The sequence below is a fragment of the Camelus ferus genome, chromosome 23 (assembly GCF_009834535.1).
Source record: "Camelus ferus isolate YT-003-E chromosome 23, BCGSAC_Cfer_1.0, whole genome shotgun sequence".
Classification (NCBI taxonomy): Eukaryota; Metazoa; Chordata; class Mammalia; order Artiodactyla; family Camelidae; genus Camelus; species Camelus ferus.
The window spans coordinates 1,690,154-1,712,616 of NC_045718.1; the positions used below are offsets into that span (position 1 = coordinate 1,690,154).

The 22,463-nt window shown below is 39.5% G+C and overlaps 1 protein-coding gene and 1 long non-coding RNA gene across 4 annotated transcripts in view; one reads left to right on the plus strand and one right to left on the minus strand.

Moving 5' to 3' along the window:
- RRP15 (ribosomal RNA processing 15 homolog) overlaps window positions 1-17,810 on the minus strand; it is a 37,920-nt gene extending 20,110 nt beyond the window's left edge. The window contains exons 1-4 of the mRNA XM_014562161.2: window positions 17,622-17,810; window positions 8,316-8,590; window positions 5,791-5,888; window positions 3,246-3,447 (exon numbers count right to left, since the gene is read on the minus strand). Coding sequence (XP_014417647.1) covers window positions 3,246-3,447; window positions 5,791-5,888; window positions 8,316-8,590; window positions 17,622-17,766 — 720 coding nt within the window. The 5' untranslated portion in view covers window positions 17,767-17,810. The remainder of the gene's footprint in view (window positions 1-3,245; window positions 3,448-5,790; window positions 5,889-8,315; window positions 8,591-17,621) is intronic.
- A 3-nt stretch (window positions 17,811-17,813) lies between these two features.
- The window catches only part of LOC116659327, a 73,811-nt gene continuing 69,161 nt past the window's right edge, over window positions 17,814-22,463 (plus strand). Inside the window, exons 1-3 of one of the 3 annotated variants that reach the window (XR_004314645.1) lie at window positions 17,814-18,018; window positions 18,135-18,309; window positions 21,224-21,327. This is a non-coding gene — a long non-coding RNA (uncharacterized LOC116659327). The remainder of the gene's footprint in view (window positions 18,019-18,134; window positions 18,310-21,223; window positions 21,328-22,463) is intronic. The other 2 variants (XR_004314646.1, XR_004314644.1) reach the window with 2 other exon arrangements.

The following is a 22,463-nucleotide window of genomic DNA, read 5'->3' on the forward strand; positions in this document are numbered from 1 at the left end:
ATGAGTTAAAATAAAACATGCCCTTTCCCAGAAAGCTACTGGTAAATGTAACCTCATCAAAGTGAGGGAGAGAGCCGAGAGAAAATAAGACATTTAGTCCAAGAAACAGAGGCTACTGCACAGGAAAGAGGCAAAGGGGATTCCCAGGAGAGTAATAAAGCCAAGATGAAAACAGTGTATTCCAGGTAAAAAACAATCAGTCTAACTTGCACCAGGATGACCAAAGCAGGCAGTACTGAGAAGGGTTTACAGTTCCTCTGAAGAGTACTGGAAGACTCTGATGCATAAAACTGAGCAAATGAAAAAAAGAGGCAACTGTTAATTCCAGGAAAACAAAAACTGTAAGAAATTATGTTAAAGAAAGAAAATACCATTGTCCATTACTTTGCTCAGCAGTGAACAATGCTGACACTGAATACTGATTTAGCCAAAAACATGACCATACTATACTGGAAGGACTACGTATGAGATGGATGGGAGGGAAGGGATGCTAAGAATGTCAACTCTCTATCTGCCACAAAAGATAATATCTAATATTGATAATGAAATAAGTATAAACATTATTTAATACATGGAGGTAAATACTAGGAGAAAGATCTTTTAACTTAAGGTGAGGGGACAAGACAAGGGGTGGGGGGTGGGGAAGGGTACTGGCTATTTTATTTAGTCATAGTTCACTTCTGAGACTGTGCTCCTATTGCTTTGAAAATAAAATTTTAAAAAATTTAATTCAGAAAAAAAGAAAAAAGGTTTGGAGAAAAGTAACTTGTTTAGGGCCATAAGGAAACATTTGTCAAAATGTCAAAGTTTCCTGTATCTTGCAGGAGTATGCAAATTCTTGAAAAGGGGTTCTTAAAAATAAATTCCCAAGTCATAAGTGTTCCTAAGGAGTCAAAAACAAATGAACAAACAAGCAAACAAACAAAAAAGCAAACCACACACAGCACCAAAAGCACTCCTAAGGCATGTTGACTATAACGGATCCAACCTCTATGTTACAACTCTTCTCAGCTTTGCTTATTATAAAACTGCTGACTCTTTTTCTGTTTTTGAACTTTAACATCACAGCCATGAATAACAGGTATAATCAGGTAAATGGGCTGAAGAAATAGTGAAGGCATTTCCAGACTGGTATCCTCAGACAGCTGCCAGTGAATCCAGCTGGACTCTAATTTTAAAGATTTCACAGTATTAGGAATACAAGATTAAAAGCCTGTGTTCTGAATACAGTTTGCCCAGAAAAGAGACAATGAGCAACTTCCATAAAAGCTCTTCTGTCAGATTGTAGGAGAAGAGAAAGAGCATCTTTTAGGAAAATGCAGGGAAGTAATGGTGCCAGGACAAGGTAAAATAAGAGAAAAAAGGGAAACCTTATTCTCTACTTAATATCATCCTTTATCCAGTTCATTGATGTCTGACTAGTGTTTTGGCACACCAAATCTATTCCCACCTTGGCCTTCCCTCCTTCTCTTCAAGTAACCTACATAGACCTACACATCTATGTCTTAAATGAATAATTCAGTTACTTCGAAATTCTCCGCACAAATAGGGACAGACACTTAACTTATAGTCTGTTGTACCAAGAGTCACTGATGATAAGAGTCTGGACATACTAATTTGGACTTTGTATGTTGCCATGGTAATCTTGTTTACTTATCTACTTGAAGTCATGTGTCTATCCAAATTTTAACACTTTAAATGATACAAAGGTAGCACCTGGTACAAACAGGTACTTAATATTTCTCCATAGATACAAAATCAAAATGAAAACAAACATCTTTAAAAGGAAGAAATGTGCCAGGGTATGGCTGGCATGGGGTAGGTAGTTCTACAAACAAATTACTTTCAAAGCAAAGCCACTTCGGTGTAAATCTCAAGCAATTTTTGACCTTGTTGCAGATTAATACTACTGCCTGTGATGGCAGAAGTAGAAAAAAAGAAAGTCAAGGGCAAAAGAGCAAATGGTAAGAAAGAAAACGCAATGATGCCATTGAAAAGAGCCTTTCATGCATTTTCATAACTCATGGAAAAAAAAAAAAAATCCCAAAGCAAAATCAAAAGCTTGTATTAAAAGTTACTTTGAAACCAACAAGAGGAAAAAGAAGTCTTTCTTTTCCCATCTTCCCATTAGCTCTAATCCAAAGCTGCTGGATCTTTCTCCAATTCTTACAGTAAAGTATCCCTAGTGAGAACACAGCCTGTTAGACTTCTAACCAAAAAGTGTAAATCCCCAAACATGGTGTTCATGTGTTTATAATTACTTCTTTTTTTTAAGACTATAATTACTTCTGACAACACTTTAAAATGGCAGCATCAGTGAGCACCACTATTACATAAACATACAAAATTTAAGTCCTTTGATTTTCAAGAGAGAGACAAAGTATAAACAGCTTAGAAAACTTTTGTCAAAATCAGGTAAAATGGCAACTTAATCAAGGAACTTGAAAAATACTTCAATCCTAGGCTAGCATGAAATTCCTAGCCGCTCTTCTTGCCAGAGTTTCTACTGTTTTCCTAAAACACAAACAAAAAACTTATGACAGAAACTCTTACTTCCTGACTGAAGTACTCTTTGTTGGCAACAGAAACCAAGCCATCAAATACAACTATGTACTTTGCTTTAATTTAAAAAAACCGCAGCCCTTTTGAGAGTAAAGCACATTTCAGAACTGTCAGCTGGTACATTAAAAAGAAAGCTATTGGGGTTCACAGGTCAAAGGGCTGGAGGAGTAAAGTTTCACGCCGAAGATGGTGAAAAGTATTTACGTTCTTCACATCCCAGCCAGCCAAGTAACACCAAAGCTGCCTCAGCACGAGGATGGATTCTCACAGTATTTCCCAAAGCTGCAATTCTTCATTTTAGAAGTTACACACCATTACAGTTCCCACTGTGGGTAAAAGTCTCAACTGAAGCTGCATCCCTCCCTCAGGCTGCTAGTTCACAAGATGCACAAAAGGCAGGATATCAGACGGGAGGCAGGCGGCTCTACCTCTAAGAACGTTATCCTGAATCCACTGGTCCCTGAGTTCTAACAGCAAGGCCATGACATCTGTAATTGGCAACTTTCATACTAAATAAACTATCATGAAAGGGAAGAAAACAAACTTTTAAATTAGGCATGAGCATGTAGAAATTTTAATAAAATCTGAAAAAAAAAAAAAAAAATCCTGTAACTCCATCGTATGCTTTTTCACCTCAAAACTCTAAAAGCTAAAGTCTGATAAACCCTATATAAAAGTCTTACCTGTTTGGCTTTTGAGTTCTTTCCAGTTGAACTTTTCTCATTTGTACTTCCATCCATCCCTCTCAGGACACTGATGAAATCTTTCTTGGAAACAGTTGATATTAACTTAGCACGCTTTCTAATAGAGCCTCCAGCTTCTTTAACCTTTTCATCAACGTTCTTCTGATGCTTCTGAACAGCGTTGAATAACTGCACCACACCCCTACACAGCATAAAATGACCAGGACGACGTAGTTAAACAACATTACACAAGGACACAAACTCTGAGGATAGGAATGATGTATTTTTACCGCTCAGAAAAGAGGCAATCATTTAACAGGCACTCCAGTGAAAGGCACTAAATAAATCTGAAAAGTGTACATTTCAATGCGTGAATATAAATTTCTGAATAGAGAATAAATATACATGGATTGACTTGTGATTTTTCCCCCCAGCTTTGGTCTTTCTAAATCAACTTCAGTACAATTAGAACTAAGATGTTTTAACACAAATAAAATATACAGTGGTTGAAGGCTGCACGGTATAAATGGAATGAGCAGTTAGCTGTCTAATCATCTGATTCTCTTAAAGATTTTCTGATCTTGGTTTTATCTGGAAATGGGAAAAACAATACGAAAGAAGCCTAAAAAGTATCCAGCTATATTATCTGCAACTCTTATGATATAAAACTAATTAATAAAATAATTTATTTGAAGTACTTTGTCCTATAGTTAAGTTCAGAGAGGGATAAATTCTGAAGACTAGGACCCGTGATGTCCATTACAGTAGCTACGAGCCACACATAACCAGCAAACACAAGAAAGAGGGCCAGGAAGAACGGCGGTGTGCTCCACGTTTAAAATACACACTGGATTTTGAAAACTTAGTATGAAAAAGAGAATTTTAAAATCCCATTAGTAATTGTTTTATAGTGATTACATGCTGAAATAATAATTTGAACATACTCAGTTAAATAAGATTTATTACTGAAATTGATCTCACCTCTTTAGCTTTTTTCAATGTGGCTACAAGAAAATTTTAAATTACATGGATGGCTCACATTGTATTTCTACTGGACAGCATTGTTTAGACCATTGACATCCCTTCCAGCTCTAAAATTCTACAATCTATTAATTTTCCTGCTATAGTAATCATTGTCAGAGGCAATCTGCCACAGAGCATCCCTGCATACCCTTGGGGGGGTTTTCAAAAATGCGAGGCCCCAACTGCTCCTTACCCAGGCCATGTCTCAGGCTTGTGTTTGCAGCATGCAACCTTGAGGGATGAGGTAATGTCTCCCCCAAGACAAAGAGCAGGCTTGTTACCTTTCACCAGAAAAGCAATAGATTCCCGGGTACAGTGTCCCTCTCCTGTAACACAAACCACTGCACTGCAAGGCATCCACTGAGGGCACCTGTGCGTCCCCAGGGGACAAAGGGAACCAGTAGGGAATGTGAAGCCCTGGGTACCGCTGCCGCCCTGAGTAACAAAGTCCTTTGTCTCTGACCCAGAAGTCTCTTGTCTTCTGCCAGCATCCGAGAAACTTTAACAAGCTAGCTTATTAGTTTATGAGGGTGAAATTCCATCCCCTTCACAGCAGGGCTGGGACCAAGGTGAGGAAAGTGAGATGTCCAGGGTATAATACTTAAGGAGGCACTTACTCTCTGGCACCACTCCTGCACTCTCCTAAGTTCTGCATGGGTATTAATTCATTTACTTCTGAGAGAAATCCTACAGGGAGGGTATAATATTCCCCGGGTTTTATGGATAAATATACCAAGACAGAGAGAAATTAAGTAAGCGCCCAGGGACACAGATAATACCTCAGTGCTGGGATGGGTCAGCAACCTGGCTCTGCTGCTCACCCTGACCCGACCAACCTGTCTCACCGAACAACACCCAGATAGATTAGAAGATGACCAAAATAATGCAGGGAACTAGGAAGTTAACAGTAACGCACTAACTGTAACTGCTATATTCTTTACAGAGCAAGCCAAACGTCATCTCCTCCGGGGAGCCTTCCTCGACTCCCCTACACAATCTCCCATTGTATGTTCCCAACACACAGGACTTACCTTTATTCTCAGAGTGACTGCTGCAGGTCAGTGGGCAAGGCCCATGCAGCAGCCACCAGATCCTATTTATCTCTGGACACAGAGGGCATAAAACGTTTGGTGCCAACGATAAAAAAATGCAGAGTGACAGGACAGTGTGAAGCTGCTATACCATGAATATAATGCAAGGTAACAACAATAATCATCTAGTGCCATAAATTTTGACAACCAGTCGTAAGAGAAAGGCAGTAAGAGGTCTGACTGTACTGTTCTCCTGATGATAAAATACAAGATGATCTGAAAAAGGTTCATACCAAATATACACTTAGCACATTATATTCTGGCCTCAGGAGACCCCCACAACCTGTGGCTGAATTCAGTATTAAATAGGCAGGCTTAGAAAGAAATCACTTGGCTCTGAGAAGGCAGAGCTTAAGAAGCAAATCTAGCCAGGAACGGATGGACCACTATCAAAGCTTTAGTATACTTAAAGGGCAAACACACTGTCTTACCTCGTTGCAATCCTCTGGAGATTTCTCTCTGTTTCTTTGTCTTTGACAACATCTGGCTTTACTCTGCACATCATTTCCCATTCCCGCTTCTTATCAAGCTGTGTTATAAATATTGTTATGCGAAAGAATATTAGGCATTTTTGAAAGTGCAGCATACTTTGACACGATCCTCTGTGAGAGGACAAAGGTAATAAATCATTCCGGCTTAGTTTGTCACGGGGACTTTCAAACACCCACACTTTTAGGGGCTCGGCTCAGGGAGCCTGTGGTTAGCACTCCGCGTGTCATGTGAGAGGCGCCAAGTGAGTTTCCGTCAGGCTCTCTGACAGCAGGGGCCTGGAGCGCTGCCAGCACAGAGCAGGCTGGTCAGGGCGGGGAGTGAGACAGCCACGTTCCTGACCTCCCATCACCAGATCCGCAGAGGAAGAGGCAGCAAGACTCCACACTACCCTCTTTCACAACCGCAAGTTTAGACAGTGTTTCTCTTTACTTTTAGAAACTGACTTCCTCAGCAGTCAGAATTATTAAGAATTTATATCAGCTTTTAAAAGAATGGCATCATTTCCAGATATATGCTATTTCTACAGCGACTACCTTTCTTTTCTCTCTGGCACACCTGACCAATGTCCTCACCACACGTGGCCTATCAGTCACAACTACCGCAAGCCGACTCTTTGCTCTAATGTAGAAACAGAAGGGGGTCAGGAAATAAGAAAATCCCACGGACAATATAATCTAATTCAAAATTGTTTCCGGGGAGTTTCATGGTCTCAGGTATTTGATCTGATGCATTGCTTCTCCAGGTCCCCTTTCTCAGGATACACTGAATATGGTGAGCTAATCAACAAGAAGCTGGTGGGCATCAGAGCCAGTAATAAGAACCAGGGGGAAAAGGCCTCCTTTTATCTCCTCTTTTTCCCCATCCATCTAATCTCTCATTTCGTATTAATGAAAATGTCTAATCATGGTAAAACCAAATCTTTGCTCTTCCTATAAAGATTACTCTGATTCCTTTTTTAAAGGAATAGATTCTTCTCCAAATCAGATCATTTAACTATCATGAAATTCACTATCAGATTATGCCAGAAATAAAAAGTCTTACTTTTAAAACAGTCGATTCTTAATGATCTATTATACCCAGGGGATAATAGGCATGCACGATTCCAAAATATTTTTTAACTGTGAAATGTATTTTTATACTTAGGATTAGAAATGAGTAGTCATCATTCTGGAAACCAATAATATTTAGCATTAAGAAACAAGGAAATTTGACACAGACCCTCCCCAGAAATGTACACTAAGAGGAGCTGCAGCTGCTGCGTCGGATGTCTGGTGTCCACACGCGGGCTTCGTGCACAGTGTGGACGGCACCACCTCCAGCGCTCAAAGCTCTGGCCTAGAGCGGAGTCAGAGACTCACTTCTGTTGGCTTCAAGATGCTGTTCTCCCAGTGGAACACTGGGACTAGGGGTCATTAAGGATTCTGGTATTTTTACAGCCTCTTCTAGCTTTTGCCAGGTGGAAAATAAAGATTCAAATTTTCAGTTGAAAGGCTACCAGTAAGATTTAGAGACAAAATTTATCGTCAATAAGGTACAATGAGAATACTGAATTAATGATAGAATACGTTCTGTTTCTAGAACATTCTGTTCAAGAGCAAGATTTGAAAAGTTCCATCTCTGTATAACCTTTTGCACAGAGCAACCAGTATTAGCAACAAAGAAAATATTCATCTTGAAACAAGATAAAGGGATGATGAACTTAAAAGGAAACAAATGTCAACTCAAATCTATTTTTTTTTTCATTTTTACCTATAAAGTACCTTTTGGAAATTAGCACTTTTATATTGCCAGTATGATTGTGGAAAGTCATTTGTCTTTCATTAAAAAATAATACCTATTTCAGTAACCAAATATTTTAGATGTAGAAATACTTCATCAAGGGATATAAAATCTTATTATCTCTGTAATTATTTATATATTTATACAACAAAAAACCTAAGGCCAACTTTTGGCCTTTAATTAGCAGATTGCATGAGTCTAACTTATTCTAATTTGGTGGTTTAACAAAAGGTATAATGAATTCAAGTTTATCGAGCAGTGAACCACAACCACCCCCAACAATGACATCTCTGTAAATTTATATTGTAAAATAGGTTTTAAGCAAAAAGTGACTAATAATGATTCTACTAGTTTAGAACTAATAAGTAAAGTTAGTGTCTGGACAGTTAAACTGAATAAAATATTCAGACCCAGGAGTCACTGCCACATGTGTAACTACTTATTTTAAAAAGATACATTGCCTTGGAGTTTACACGTCTATCACTTCGCTTGGATGAACAGAAAGTGCACATGTGCAATGGAATGATTCAGACTCGGTTTCTGACCAGAACCTTGATTACCTGCCCCCATGTAAAAAGCAAGTTACAAATCGGAACGTTAGCTGGACAAACACCAAAGGAGCAACTTGGTACAGATAAGAACGAGACCAGACGATCTAATCAACAGAAAGACTGGTAGGACACACCTGTTTTCTCTTCTCCAGTCTCTCTTGCTTTAACTTTTCTTTTTCCTTTTCCAGCTCTTTGTTTTTCACCAGAATGGTGGGTTTACTTTTAGGAGTTTTCTTGTTCAGGATTTTAGCCATGGCATCTGCCCAGCCCACATTAGTTCCAACACCAGCTTCTGCAGCATTTTCACTGTCACTGCCACAGGGGTCAACTTCATCTTCATTGTCAGCTTCTACTGCTTCATCACCAGAAGAAAAGTGATCCTTTTCCGATCCACAGCTTTCTACAGAACCTAACAGTAGAAACAAATTAAACTTTAATACCAGAGGCAGAGCTTGGCAAGGCCACGGCAAGACCCCAGGACCCTTCCTAAGGCTAACGATTCTCCATCTGTCTCCATTCTAGCAAAAGGAGACTCTTCCGAGTCACACAGCTGCAGTAACAGTGGAGAATGGCAGGACCCTCTGTCTTACTGCCATCTACCCCCGAAGACCTGGCCAAGCCATGTGGACAGGAGAGGCTGCAGGAGCTTCAGCACCCAGGACCCAGGGAGCAGAAATAACCCAACAACCCCCTCTCATCCTGTTGTCAAGGTGGTGACAGATGCTGACGTGGGGCCAATGCAGGGTGTGTTCCCATCCACAGGCTTTAACTTGTGTCATTAAACTACTTTAAGGGACTAATGATTATTTTGAAAACAAATTAACAAAAACTTCATCAAGAAAACAGTACAATGTTTCTATGGGATAGAGCAGGCAGAGGAAGTTCTCTGAGGGCTTTGGTCCAGATGTTTAAAATTCTGAATCTGAGTGCAGAAAAATCTAAAAGCCAGCTTCCTTTCATAGAATTTGCATAGAACATGATTAAATTGGGTGTTTTAACATTTTTGAAAAATAATCTAACAAAAGGATGTGTGCCCAAAATTTGACTGTACTTCTGGATGACTGAATGAAAATATCAAGTTCTGAGTTGAGGATATAGTTGTAAACTGGTGAATTTTATCATGTAGAACCACCAAAAAAAAAAAAAAAAAAAAAAAGCATATACAGGTTATCAGCAAACTACCTCATCATGTAAGATTCAAATGGCTGGGCTCAGAGGATTAACTGAAACAACAATCCAGTTGGTGGTCCTGCTTGAAAATCAACTTGTCAAGAAGCTCTGGGCACTTGTAAGTTTTGCAGCCTTTCTTAGCTTCTGAAGTTCACTGAACTCTAGCAACAAGAGCACAAGTGCCAGTAGTCTGTGTGCATAGATAAGATCCAGAGCTTTCTGAAGAGCTTCTGCTTTGCTCTTTAGAAACCAATGGAACTTACTAGGATTACTTCAAACGAGAAAATCGTCCAACAGCTTAGTAACTTGGAATATTTCTTAATACACAGAAAACGAGCGAACAAACAAGGCTAAGAAGTGACCAAAGAAGAGGGAAACTCAGGGATATACCAACAGCTGCTGCTTCGCGGCATCTTTGGGTAATAAACGCGCGTTCTTTGGTCAACTCCAGAATTAGTTGAATCTCCAAGATTAATACAGAAAATGCCATTACCTTCAGCCTTTTCCTTCTACTAAATAACACTGTTAGTAATGTAGATAAAAATTTCTATGCTGACTTGTATTGAGATAAAATACTATTTAAAGTAACCCTAAAAGAGAAGAAGAAAACAGGCCTAGACATAAACAGGTTTCCTGCCGCTCTTCACTTAATTCAATTTTGATGTCTTCCCACCCAAAGCAAAAACTAAACTTAGAAATCTAGAGGACTGACAGGCAACCCACAGCCCAGAAGCACCACATTTCAAGAAGTCTGCTCTGGGCCCACTTAGCCTTTGCCAAAGCTACACACCATAACCAGGACCTCTGCTTCTACCTACAGAAAGTCCACTGACTGTATCTTTTTGTTACTTCAAAATTATCTATCTATTCTTCAACTCTAAGCCCCCATTTCTTCTTTAAATTATTTTTTAAAATGTGCATATTTTGCTTTTAAATATCCTTTGAGCCTCTTTTGTTTTGTTTTTTTACATCAGATTATGGCTATGACCAAAGTGAAAGGAACTGAATGTACAGTCAGCTGTTTAATTCTGAGTGATTCTCTCTAATCTCTTGATTTCAAGCCATGAATTAAGAGAGAACTGCTGAAGACCTGACTTTTAGCTAGTCATCATCATACTTGCAGTTTTGGTATTACTTCTGCGTAATACTTTTATTTTTTCAGGGCTGAGAATTCATGAAATAAAAGGATGAAAAACTAAGTATTTAACACATTTCAAACAAAGACTTGTTAACATATTAGAAAATAACAAATGAAAGTACATAGAATATTTTATACATATACAAAAATGAGCCTCAAGAACAGGAGTAAGGATGAAGTACCTTCAAAAAGTAACAGAATACATAAAATTAGAGTTGAACACAGATAGCAAAATAATACTTCACATTTTTAAAAAGCATGATCTTAAAACAAAGTATATTAATGGTATCAAAAACTATTAAAGAAAATGATAAGGAAGTAAGAAATCACTAATAATTCTACTGCTCTGATGTGCTACATACTTCTTAATAAAGAGGAAGAATTTTTTAAAGAGAAATTAATTTGCCACTTACTTAATTTGAAGCCTTCTCTGCATTCTGTATACCAGACAAATTTAAGAAATCTTAGAAAATGAGTAGAATCTGACATGCGAATCTAGGTGATGTAAGAATTCTATCACTGCCCACAGTACAAAAAGAAAGTACCTAAATTTTGTCAATAAACGCTGAAAGCACTGTCACCCAACCCAACGAAAATCTGAATGTCTATTATATACCAGATTCCACACAGCTTTTCCCCAAGAAGTATCTCCTAGAATCAGTGTTCCCTGGAAAGTATGTTGAAAAACACAGCTTGGAGAATGTAGTTAGCTGAAAAATAAATACGTTAATATTGCATATGTTTTATTACTCAGAGTCAGCAGCACTACACAGGTACTGATAAAAAAAATAAACAATTCTCTGAAAAGCACCTTTACTAAGTAAGCATTTATCTAAATGCAAAGAGGCATGAAGGCTTCAAAGTTTATGTCACTGAAGAATATCTGGGTGATTAAAAGCAGAGGTCTTTACTAGCTACCGGTAAAATGTCAAAACTGCAACACTGACATCTAGTGTTTTGTCCTGATGAATTCACACACAAATTGCTGCGAATTTCACATTTTTCACCTGCACTGTAAACGCAGGCAAGGGCTTTATAGTTGGATAAGCCACTCCAATTCCCCATTTCTAAACCTTGGCTATTTTTCTTTGGTGTGTGTCTTACCTAGTATGACTACCACAACATGCATAAACCCGTGAGGTTTTAGATAATACCATTTCATACAACATGCCCTTTCCCCACCAATTAAAAAAAAAAAAATTCCAGAAGAATTTGCTGAAGTCACAGTTCTTATTATTTTTTTAAGCTCTAGCTCAGAAGTTTTTAGTCACACGTTCACTGCCAATGGAAATGTAATTTTATATAAATAAATTTTAAATGTCAATGTAATGAGGTCTTCTAGCATACTATAAAACAGATTTACTTCTAGGAGACCAAAGATAATTACTATGCAAATCAGAAAACAGAACTGGTCCTTAAAAATTTACTATATCCTATGAACAGGAGATTTTTTTGAATTTACCACTGATATTTAACAGAAGTTAAGTGAATATACCCAGGGAACCAGGTAAGCACAAAATTCCTCTGAAATCCTGTGTGCTATTTTGAACATTAACTCTAATTTTGCATTGTTTTAAAAATCTAGAAATTAAGGGCTACAACAAATGCTTAATGTAAGTAATAACTAAAGGTTTCAATAGAACTCTATGCATTCACAGAAATGTTCTATTATCAGCGCTGCCCACCAGCCACATGAACCTACTGAGTACTTCAAGTGTGGCAGGTACCATAGTTACTAAATTTTTAATTTTATTTAATTTCAATTACTTTAATTAAAGTGGCTAGTGGCTACCACATTGAACAGGGCATGGTTAGACCTCCGAGGTAATGAGGGAGACGCAGGAATCTCCCATCTCTTGCTGCCTTCCCCCAGACTTCCACCAGCCTTTCAAACTTGCCATCTGTCCCTGATCCCAGATACGGTTCACTGCTGGCAGGAAAGTGAGCCATTTTCCTTAGCCTTTGGAACTGGGATAAAGTGTTTTAAGAAGACTCACAGTCCCTCAATATTTACCGAGTACTCATGAATGATGACAAAGGAAGGGCAAAATAAAAATTCAAATTCTAGGTCTCCTTGAAGAAGTCAAATGTTTAGTAGGACAGATAAATCAGTTAACCAACTGTAAAATCTGATTTTACAATTTGTATAATTTGTAAGCATTCTTCTAAAAGAAAAACAATGAAAAAGGATGACCGCTTGGGGGTATCTTTTAAAAGATGATATTCAAGTTGTTTCTTAAAGGTAAAGCAAGAGTATGAATGACAAGAGAAGGGAACAGAGTCTACAACCTAGGCCAATTGAAAGAGGCAGCGGCAAGATCACTGAATCTAGAACCAAAAGCATCCCAGACTTGAGTCAATGCTCTGTATTCAAATTAAAATTATTATTGTTATCAACATTATTACTGACGTCCCAGGGAGAGGAAACCAGCATGCCCAAAGGTAGGGGAATGAAGAAGGTAAGATATTTACAAAATAACAGGAAGCTCACACTGGCTGAAACTGGAGATTTGGGGATTGGACGGTAAGAACTGGGTAGGAAAAAGCTGTTGGTTTATATTAAAAAGCCAGTCTGATTTATGATCCAAGAAATAACATAGATCAAGTTCCAAATAAAAAACAAGCAGTTTAAAACTTCTACACTCTAGGTGTGTGCGTCCAGTAAGTGGCCAAACCGCTAGTGCCTTTTTCTCCTGCCACTTACCTAAGGTCCTTTTTTTTTTTTAAGTTTCTCTATTGGGTTAAGAAGGCTGTTTTTTGTTTTTTTTAAATACAATTATCATCTGGGAGCAACAACACTATTGATTAACTGTGAATTTACTTCACATCTTTAGGATTTACTCTAAATCAAACAGGATTCTCAAGAAAGCTTGACTGAGATTCATTAATAGTGGTTAAAGAGTAAGGACACAGAATAGCTGCCTGATTCAATCTTAACTCCAGACACAAATCCACATGAACTTTCTGAAAGTTTTAAAGTTCTCCACCCTAGTTTCCTCCTCTGTAAAAATGGCAATAAAACAGTATCACTTCATTGGGGTTTTGTGATACTTAAATGGATTATTGTATGCAAATTTCTTAAAATGAGTGCCTAGCCCACAGTGAGCATCAATCAGATACCACACACACACAAACACACCCATGATGTACACACAGGACACACACAGTGAGAATTTAAATACGGTTGTGGAGGAGAGGAGAGGAACAAGGAAAAGGAAGCAATGCGCCGAGGGCTGGAATCCACAGGACATGTGCCGTGCTGATGGGAAGCTCTGGATGGCCAGACGGTTACAGCACAGGGGCTGAGACCTCAGATGATAAAATCAGAGAGACTTGGCATTATGTCCTGCTTCTATTACTTTCTACCAGTGGAATTGTGGGCAAGTTACCTAATTCCTCTGTGTCTCAGTTTCTTTTCAGTGAAGTTGGGATAAAAATAATACCTACCTCACTGGTTGTTACGACAGTTCAATGAGGTAATGCGTGAAAAGCACTTAGCACACCCCTGGCACACAGTGGGCACTAAGCAGATGATGGTAACCAGAGCACATGGGCACCTGAAGGCCAGAGCTGATGAATTTGAAAAGCAAAAAGGATGCCAAAGTACAGAGAGGGTAAAATGAATTTTACTTCCATTACAACTCTACCCAGTCTTGCTTATAGTCTATAACCCACCTGCCAGAGATTCATCGTGAGCAACCCACTTTTGCCTTTATTTTGGAAATGGTCACTGTCTCTGCCCCACAGCTTTCAGAGCACTCTAAAATAAGGATTAATACCAAGTAACCAACATGTATTTAGGGCAGAGTACTATTTAAAACACTTTTTATGTATAATCATTTTATCGTCACAACACCCTCTGAGTTGCTTTTATTATTTACATAAGGAATGATTCTGACACTTAGAAAAGCTGAAAAAAAAAAAAAGCCCAAAGTCACAAAGTTAACAGGGTAGGGTGATGGGGCTGTTGACTTCTAAGGTACTACAAAGCTGGGCACCAAACGTTCAAGTCAGACTAATGTATACTGAACTAAAGCAGAAAATATTCATAAAAGTTTAATAAAGTTTGAATTAAAAAGGAATTTCTATCTAAGCCTCAGTTAACCAGAGCAGCCATTCCTTAGGCCCATTCTCATTCTGCCCAAGAACACACACACACACACACACACACACACCACACCACCACCACTGGTTATTCAGAGCTCTGTGACACTGTCGTTCCCACTCTAGGAGTCAATCATCTGCTCATGCCGCGCGATCTTCCCTGCCTTTCTTACTATATTTAGAATATTCAAAATTGATGCTCGAAAACTTTTTAAAAAGCATTTACCTTTGAAAAAAATGAAGTCACCCCAGGTCTCCATAAAAACAACCAAAAATAAAATTAAAGTTTAACCATGGGACAAACTGTCCGATGTGATTACTATGTGCTATCTGGTCAAGCCAGAGCAGACAGAGCCTGGAAGTAGTCTGCTTCCTGAGTCTGTCCTATAAATTGCTAAACCACTCAAGGAGGACTATGACATATTTCATTTCTGAAGCATGTTCCTTTGCTATTTTAAGTAACTCAAACGATTAAGGAGACCATAAGCGACAGTTTGATGAAAAGCACATTTATCTGCTAGGTTATTATATCCTAAATACAGCTTTGTAGTTTATCAAAATGAAGGGATAGCTCCTAGATCTTCTAAACCGGATTGTTATAACTCTGGTGTTAGAAGTACATGGCCATTTTTCATGTATGTGGCCAGAACAATTCAGAAAACATGAAATTACCATTCCTCCCTCTAGTTTATGGGTCTATGGGCACATTCTATGAGGGAGGGGTCAACATATCATGGCACTGACCAAGGCTTTTTTCACTTGAATTGATTTACTGACTACAGAGCTTTTCTTCTTCTTCTTTTTTATTTTAAAGACTACAAGCTTAAGAAGCAAGTAAGCCTTGTGTCTAAACTTCCAACCACGCATAAATTCAATAAATCCAAGCAGTTCAATGATAACTTAGAGATAGAGGTTATCATTTCCCTCTTTATAATACTTGATATCATCAGTCAGTGCTTTTATTTTTTCACCTGAGTTGATTTACCGACTGGGAAAACTGTGTGCTTGTGTTTTCTGTTTAGACTACAAACTTCAGAGCGAACAATCCATTGTATCTAAACCTCCAACAAGGTGTCAGTTCAATAAATCTGAGTAGTTCGAGGTTAACTCACTAGGGGTGTCATCCTCTCCTTTAAAATGCTTGACATTTACCTGTTACTAAAATGCTGACTGTAGCATTTTACCCTCCACATTTCTCTGATTCATGATCACCTGCAATTTTACTATGACCAAATTTCAGTCCCTAATGAAGAGTACTACAATTTACCACAACCTCAGTCTGAATCACTCTGCTATCATTCAAGTTTATGTCACAATTAAGTAAAAGTGATAACTGATTTCTAGAGATAATACATGGATGTTAGGAGGAAAAAAAGAGAGAGAAAGGAAGGAAGGACAGAAGGGAGGAAGGATGAGAGAAGAGAGGAAGGAAAGAAGACCACAGTTAACAGTGGAAGGAGTGCTACAGAAATCTGATCACAAAAACATCCCACAGTGATGGAACCTTCTTGAGGGGAAGAAATATTTGTCTAAATACTAAGGCCTCCTCATACCCAATCCTTTCTTAAGATTCCATGCCCCTGGCCTTTTACTTTCTGGATAGGCTTTTTTTTTTTTTTTTTTTTTTTTTGATCATCTATATCTCCCTGGTTCCTCAACCCTATCAGGGGAGTTATTGGTCAGAGTCCAGAGCAAACTTCAATAACGGCTGTGTCATTTATCAACTTGTTTATCAGCTTACGTATTAGAGGAGCAACTTATAACCTCTGTGTCCCAGTTCCTTGTGAGTAAACTGAGGATAAGAATAGTATCTATTTCAAGAGGTTGTTATTTAATTAAAGTGATTTGTAGAAGCTTTGAACAGTACCTAGTACAAAGTAAAGCTCAAAAAATACAGCTATTATTATCATTACCTAATTCTTCTAACATTACAGTACACCCAAAATTTACGGTGCTACAAGTTTATTTGGAAGTTGGCTGTGTGGAAAATTCAATGGTTTCCTTCCGAAGAACACTTCAAGTGGGGATCTTTCCTCTGTCTTCACTGTCCAATCCTAGTGCAACCCCTAACAGAGTTTTGCAATTGCCTACTTGTTCTGACACTCCATGGCAGTCTAATATAGTCAGCAGTGACACTTATAAGTGTCACTCTCTTGCCTGAAAGGTCTCAACAGCTCCCTATTGCCTACAAAGTGGGAATCTGACCTCCTTCATATGACACACAAGGCCCTTTACAATGTGGCTTTGTCTTCTGTTTTGAGTTTCAGCAACTCCTGTGAGAGCTAGAATCAAAGCCAACAGTTCATTCTGCCCTAACTAGCCCATGCATTTTAAGACACTGCATGCCACTGTATGGGCTTTTCCCTACATCTGAGAAAACTGTCCTCTCCACCCCTAGGCTTGGAAAACTATTCATCCTTCTAAGGCCTAGATGAAATGACACCTTATTTATCTATTCAACAAGAAAATTTAGTACCAAAATGTGCAAGGAAGGCCCTATGAAAATTAAGGTGAATGAGACATAGTTCCAGCACCTGAGAAACATATCTATAAGGAGAGAGACACGTTAAAATAAAATAATATAAGTACTATGTATAAGATAGAAGGAAGTAATGCTAAGCTGGGCTCATGTATACCATCCGTTTTCCTCTTTCGGCCTTTTGCTCTACCCTCCCTATGAGACCTATCTCATTCTGGGCAATTTCAAGTATCCCCCTTCCTTTCGCCCTTCGCTACTGTAAGCTTCTTTTTTGCTACTGTAAGAAACAGCAGTTTCATCTGTTTTAAATTAATCACAGTGACGACGAAAATGTCTAGTAAAAGAATGTGGAAGCTTTAACACTCGACTGCATCCTTCCCCTGAACACCACTTTCCCAAGCCTTCTCACGGAGCTAAAGCAGCCCCTTCGACAACCTGAGGAGATCAAATTCGGGCGGCCAGCGGCAAATGCACTGGCATCCCCTGCTTCCCGCAAACTCAGCCCGGCCTTTCCTATGAGAAGTCAAAACTCAGTCCTTAGTCAGTTACCTCCATTATCCGAAGGGTCTTTGTCCTTATCGTCCAGCTCCGGTGCTACAGCCCTGGCTACCATTTTCATTTTCTTCTTCTTCTTCAGTGAATTTTTCAGCTTTTCCCCCGCACTCACACGTGAGTCCTGAACGGCCGCCGCCATGTTTCTTCACCGGAAGCGTCCCGCGAGAGTTGTGTCCGGGGGTAATAAAAGTAACTGCCGAATCTAGTTCCGGGAATACAAGGTTCCGGGGCGGGGCCATCCAGCTGGAAGCTCGCGGGCTGGAGCCTCAGGATGTGGATTGGAAAGAGGACTGGGTGGTGATAAGTGCTGTCTGCTAAAGTTAAAAAAAGAAAAAAAAAAAATCAGTGAATAAACGTTCTCCACCGACTCTGCCCGCTCGCCCTTTTTCTGGTACGCCGCCCCACTCCGGCCCCAACCCGGCCCGGTCCACTTTCATTTCGTCCTCAGGGCCGTCTCCTTATCTGCTGTTTTATTTCATGGTTTTGTTTTGTTTTTTTTTTTTTTAGCGTGTTCGATGAAGCTCCTTTACGTGCCTACCAAAATCGCTAGAAGGTAGAAAGCGAGGAAAAATACATTGGGGATTGATAATAAGAATATGAGAATGTCATCCCCTCTCCCCGGATCACCACCAGCAAAGATTCACAACACAACACGCGAGATTTTTCTTACAATTCTGATCAGGTAACCGCCGTCTGATTAACCCTTGGGGTGGTTTTCAATTGCAAACCGAATAGAATCTCGTTTTCTTCCCCTGGGTCGCGGGTGTTAAGCGTTCCAGCCCCATCCTCCTCCCTCCGACCTAGCTCTGACCCCGGAGGCTCGCAGCGCCCGAGGCGCGGTGTCCACCGAGAATGCAAAAAGCTTTGCCCTCGGCGAGCTGCCCCTGCCTCCCCCCCAACCCCGGGGGCTCGCTTCTCCCTGAGGTCAGCCTTTGTCACTGCTTTCGCATCCCGCCTTCCCTCGAAGCTGCTACCACAGCCTGCCCGTATTTTCTTTCCCTAACTTGGCTCCTTGGCAGTAAGGACCATATTTCATTCACCATTCAACCCCCCAAGGCTAGCAATGGGGCCTGGCCCGTGGTAAGAACTCAAAAATATATTTTTGGAAGGGATGAATGAATGATAGTGTGCAACCATTCACAAGTCCCCCGGATAATGTAGCAAACCCTTCCCTCGTGTTCCATAGGCCAGGCATAATCTAGAGGCTTTCTCTAAGCTTAGCGTTTTCCTGGAAGAGCACTTCTTGGTTTTTAATACTCAGAATTTCTAAAGGAGTTCGAACCTTTCAATTGGACATGTTCTAGTTGATGATTATATAGGGCAAAGTTATATTTACATCCTCCAAATTCAATACATTGTAAATAAAGCTGTACAGGAAAAGTTACATTCCAATTATAATTGGCAAAAGATCAAATTCCAGCATAATAGTTGAACCTTTTGAAAAGCACAGCTATTGTCAACAGGAGAGGTGCATCTCAGTGTGCCTCTTTGGATACTGCTGGTGCCCAGAAGTTCTCACCATCCTGTGTAAGCCTTTCACTGCCCCTGTGTGTTGGTCTGGAACCTGTGTCCTGCTAACATTCATATTTAGCCCTTGTTTTTGCCTAGTGTTATACAATGAGTTAAAAACAAAATTGGGAAAGCACTGAAGAAGTTGTAGAGAAGGAAACTAAAGTAAGAGAGAAAAATGATTACAGCGGAAAGGGAGATGTCTAGCAAAGAGGTACCATTTGTTAATATTAATCGGTGATCAGGAGTGAGTGATGTTTTCAGCATTTTACGTCTTTATATGGTTTATTTATATACAAGGATTTACTACATTCAGTTGCAGTTTAAGAAATTGCTTGGGGAGTTGGTTGATTTATTATACAGGTTTTCCTGCAGAAGCCTGATTTTCAGAAAGGGATTGCTACTATTAAATGAGAGATTCCTGTATTAACTACTTAATCTTCATACTAAGCCAGTAAGTTAGGTACTCTTGTTTCCATTATACAGATGAGGCACAAAAAAAGCTTAAATAGTTGCTCAAGTTCATAAAACCAGTAAGTGGCAGAATCACATCCAAACCTAAGTAGCCTGCTCCAAGGTCTTTTCAGCTGCCTAGCTATATTGCCTTCTCAGATTGTTGCGTTTTAGCATTTCGTAAGTATGTACTGAAAATAGATCATGGAAATTTCTGGCGCCACTAGAATTCATAAATTTAAAAAATAAAAAACAAAAACCAAAAAAAACACCTCTGCCCTTAAAATGAACTAAAATAATTGACAGGATGCTAATAGAATGTCCACTGTATGATGGAAATAACTGAAGTTATGTATGTACTAGGATGAGAATTTGTACATACTTGTGATGATTATCAGCTTATTGCCTGTCAGCTCTACCTTCACCCTTTTTGGCTGCTCTGTGAAAATGTAGTTGAATCTTTTAACTATTTCTCTTTTTTGCCTACTAGCAAGCTGTTAACCTTTGTCAGTAGAGGGCCCTAGAGTGACATTGTAAGAAAAAATTGTTCCTGGAATATCATTGGCCCTAAGGAAACCTTAGTGTCTTTGTTGGAGAAGAGTTTTCCTCTCAGTGTCAGTATTTCCTGAGCTTGCTGTTGAATAAGGGTCACAGTGGTAAAACTAGATGTTTAGGATGGCTTTGGATCAGAAGTAGGTCCCAGATGGCTACCTGTCCATTAAGGTTCTTTAATGTGGGAATATTAATAAAATCCCTGGACCTGGAATCTCACATTTAGTAAACCCATCAGTAATATTCTTGCTACACTTGGCACATCCATTGATGATCTGTGTCTTACTCACAGGAAAACCAACAAGAATGAAATTGTATATTTTTTACTTTGTAATGGGATTAGGTAATGGCCCAATTATGTTCAGCCTCACCTAGTAAAGGGTCTCTCTAATTAGTGGATAGAAGTTGCAGGGAAGCTATGACCTTTTGTTCCTTCTTTTACTAATGGAAAAGGCATTCCACTGTGTGAGAGTGGTCATAATGAGACTGTTACTGAAATCCACTAAATAGGGTAATAAATACATTCTGACGCCTGTTGATTTTTCTGTGAGATAACCAGGAGATCATTCTGTGGACCTCAGCAAGTGCTCAGACTGTGGCAGACTCATCAATTATATATATATATATATTTTTTTTTTCCTTTGTACTTGGGGTTCTTCCCTGAGTCTCCTTGTAACATAGGGATCAGTGGAAGGATGGGAGCCACTGTGACAAGCTTCTAGTAATCCTACCCCCCAGAAAAACAGATAGATGATCAAACATGTGTGGCCTGAGTTTCACTTCAAAAGGAAATACAACCAGTGTCCTTCACAGACAGTTCCAAGGTCAACCTTAATAAAAATTGCAGAGTTAGAAATTATAAAGATGAGCAATAAGTAATAAGCAAAGAAGGCTCCTGCATCAGAAGAAGGATGTAACCAGTTGGAATCAGATGAATAATAACAGGAAGGCCTGCTCTGCTGGTTCATCCCCAGGCCTTGAGCAGGGTCAAATAGAACAGTGACAACGGTCAAAAAAAGGTACATGGCAAGATTACTAATGCTACTTGCATTCTGCTTCCTACTACCTCTTGAATCTATCAGGTTCTTTCCATGCTGCTGCCACTGTCTTGGTCAAAACCCACATTTTCCCTCCACTGGACTTCTGCAGTGGCCTTCCAGATGGTCTCCCTGCATGGATTCAGCAGGTAATGATTTTGTCAAAATACAAGTCAGGTCACAGTGATCTCCTATTCTTCATGATGTGACCTTCAAGGCCCTGCAATGGCCAGTGACTGAGTGGTTCTCAATCCCAGAAGTTTGTCCCCCAAGGGGCCTTTTGGCAGTATCTGGAGACCTTTTCGGTCCTCACACTGGAGTGTACTGTTGGCATCTAGCCATTGTGCTGCCAAACAGCCACAAAACACAGGACCAAGGTTCACATCAAAGAATCTTCTGGCCCCAAATGTCAATAGTGCCAAAGGTGAAAACCCAGCCCTAGTCCCTGTCCACCCCTTACCCTCCTCTTGGACCTCCCTCCTCCTGACTTAACGTTTCAGGCATGCTGGATTTTTTAAAAATATATTTTATTTTATTTTTTTGCAGGGGGGAGGTAATTAGGTTTACTTATTCATTTTATTTTTAGAGGAGGTACTGGGGATTGAACCCAGGACTTTGTGTATGCTAAGCATGAGCTCTTCCACTTAAGCTATACCCTCCCCACCCCATGCTGGATTTCTTTGTTCACAAATTTTCCATCTTATCTCCCATTTTCAGTCCTTTGTGTATGTTATTTTCCCTGGAGGATAGGTTCTGTCCCCTACAACTCTTCCCACTCATCATCTAAATGTTACTCTAAGAGTCCCTTCCACAGGGACACCTTGTCCAATGTCCACCCAGACTCTTACACATACTCACAAGCATAGTTAGGATCATCTCCAAACCTGGGCAGGGCTGATACTAAAATCTCCAGGCTTGGCCGCTGGCCAGGGAGCGGGCTGTGGTGGACAGCAGTTCTGGAGGGGTGCAAGCAGACGTGGCTGAGTGCAGACCCATCCTACCTGGAGTTTTCTCATTGAAATTGCTCCTAGCAGCATTATTTACAGTTGCTAAGGTCTGGCAAGGAGAACTCACCATAACAGAAGCTGTGGACATGAGTAACTATGCCAGTCCCACAAATCCTATGCTTTTTTGAATTAACTTAATTTAATAAAACCATAATTTACAGTTTACTATGTAATCTGAACTTATTTTTTTAGAATAATAAAGAAAGTCCAGATATTGAAGAAAAAAGGTTTTTTTTTTTTTTCTGCTGAGATGGGAATGGTAAGAACTAAAAGAGAAG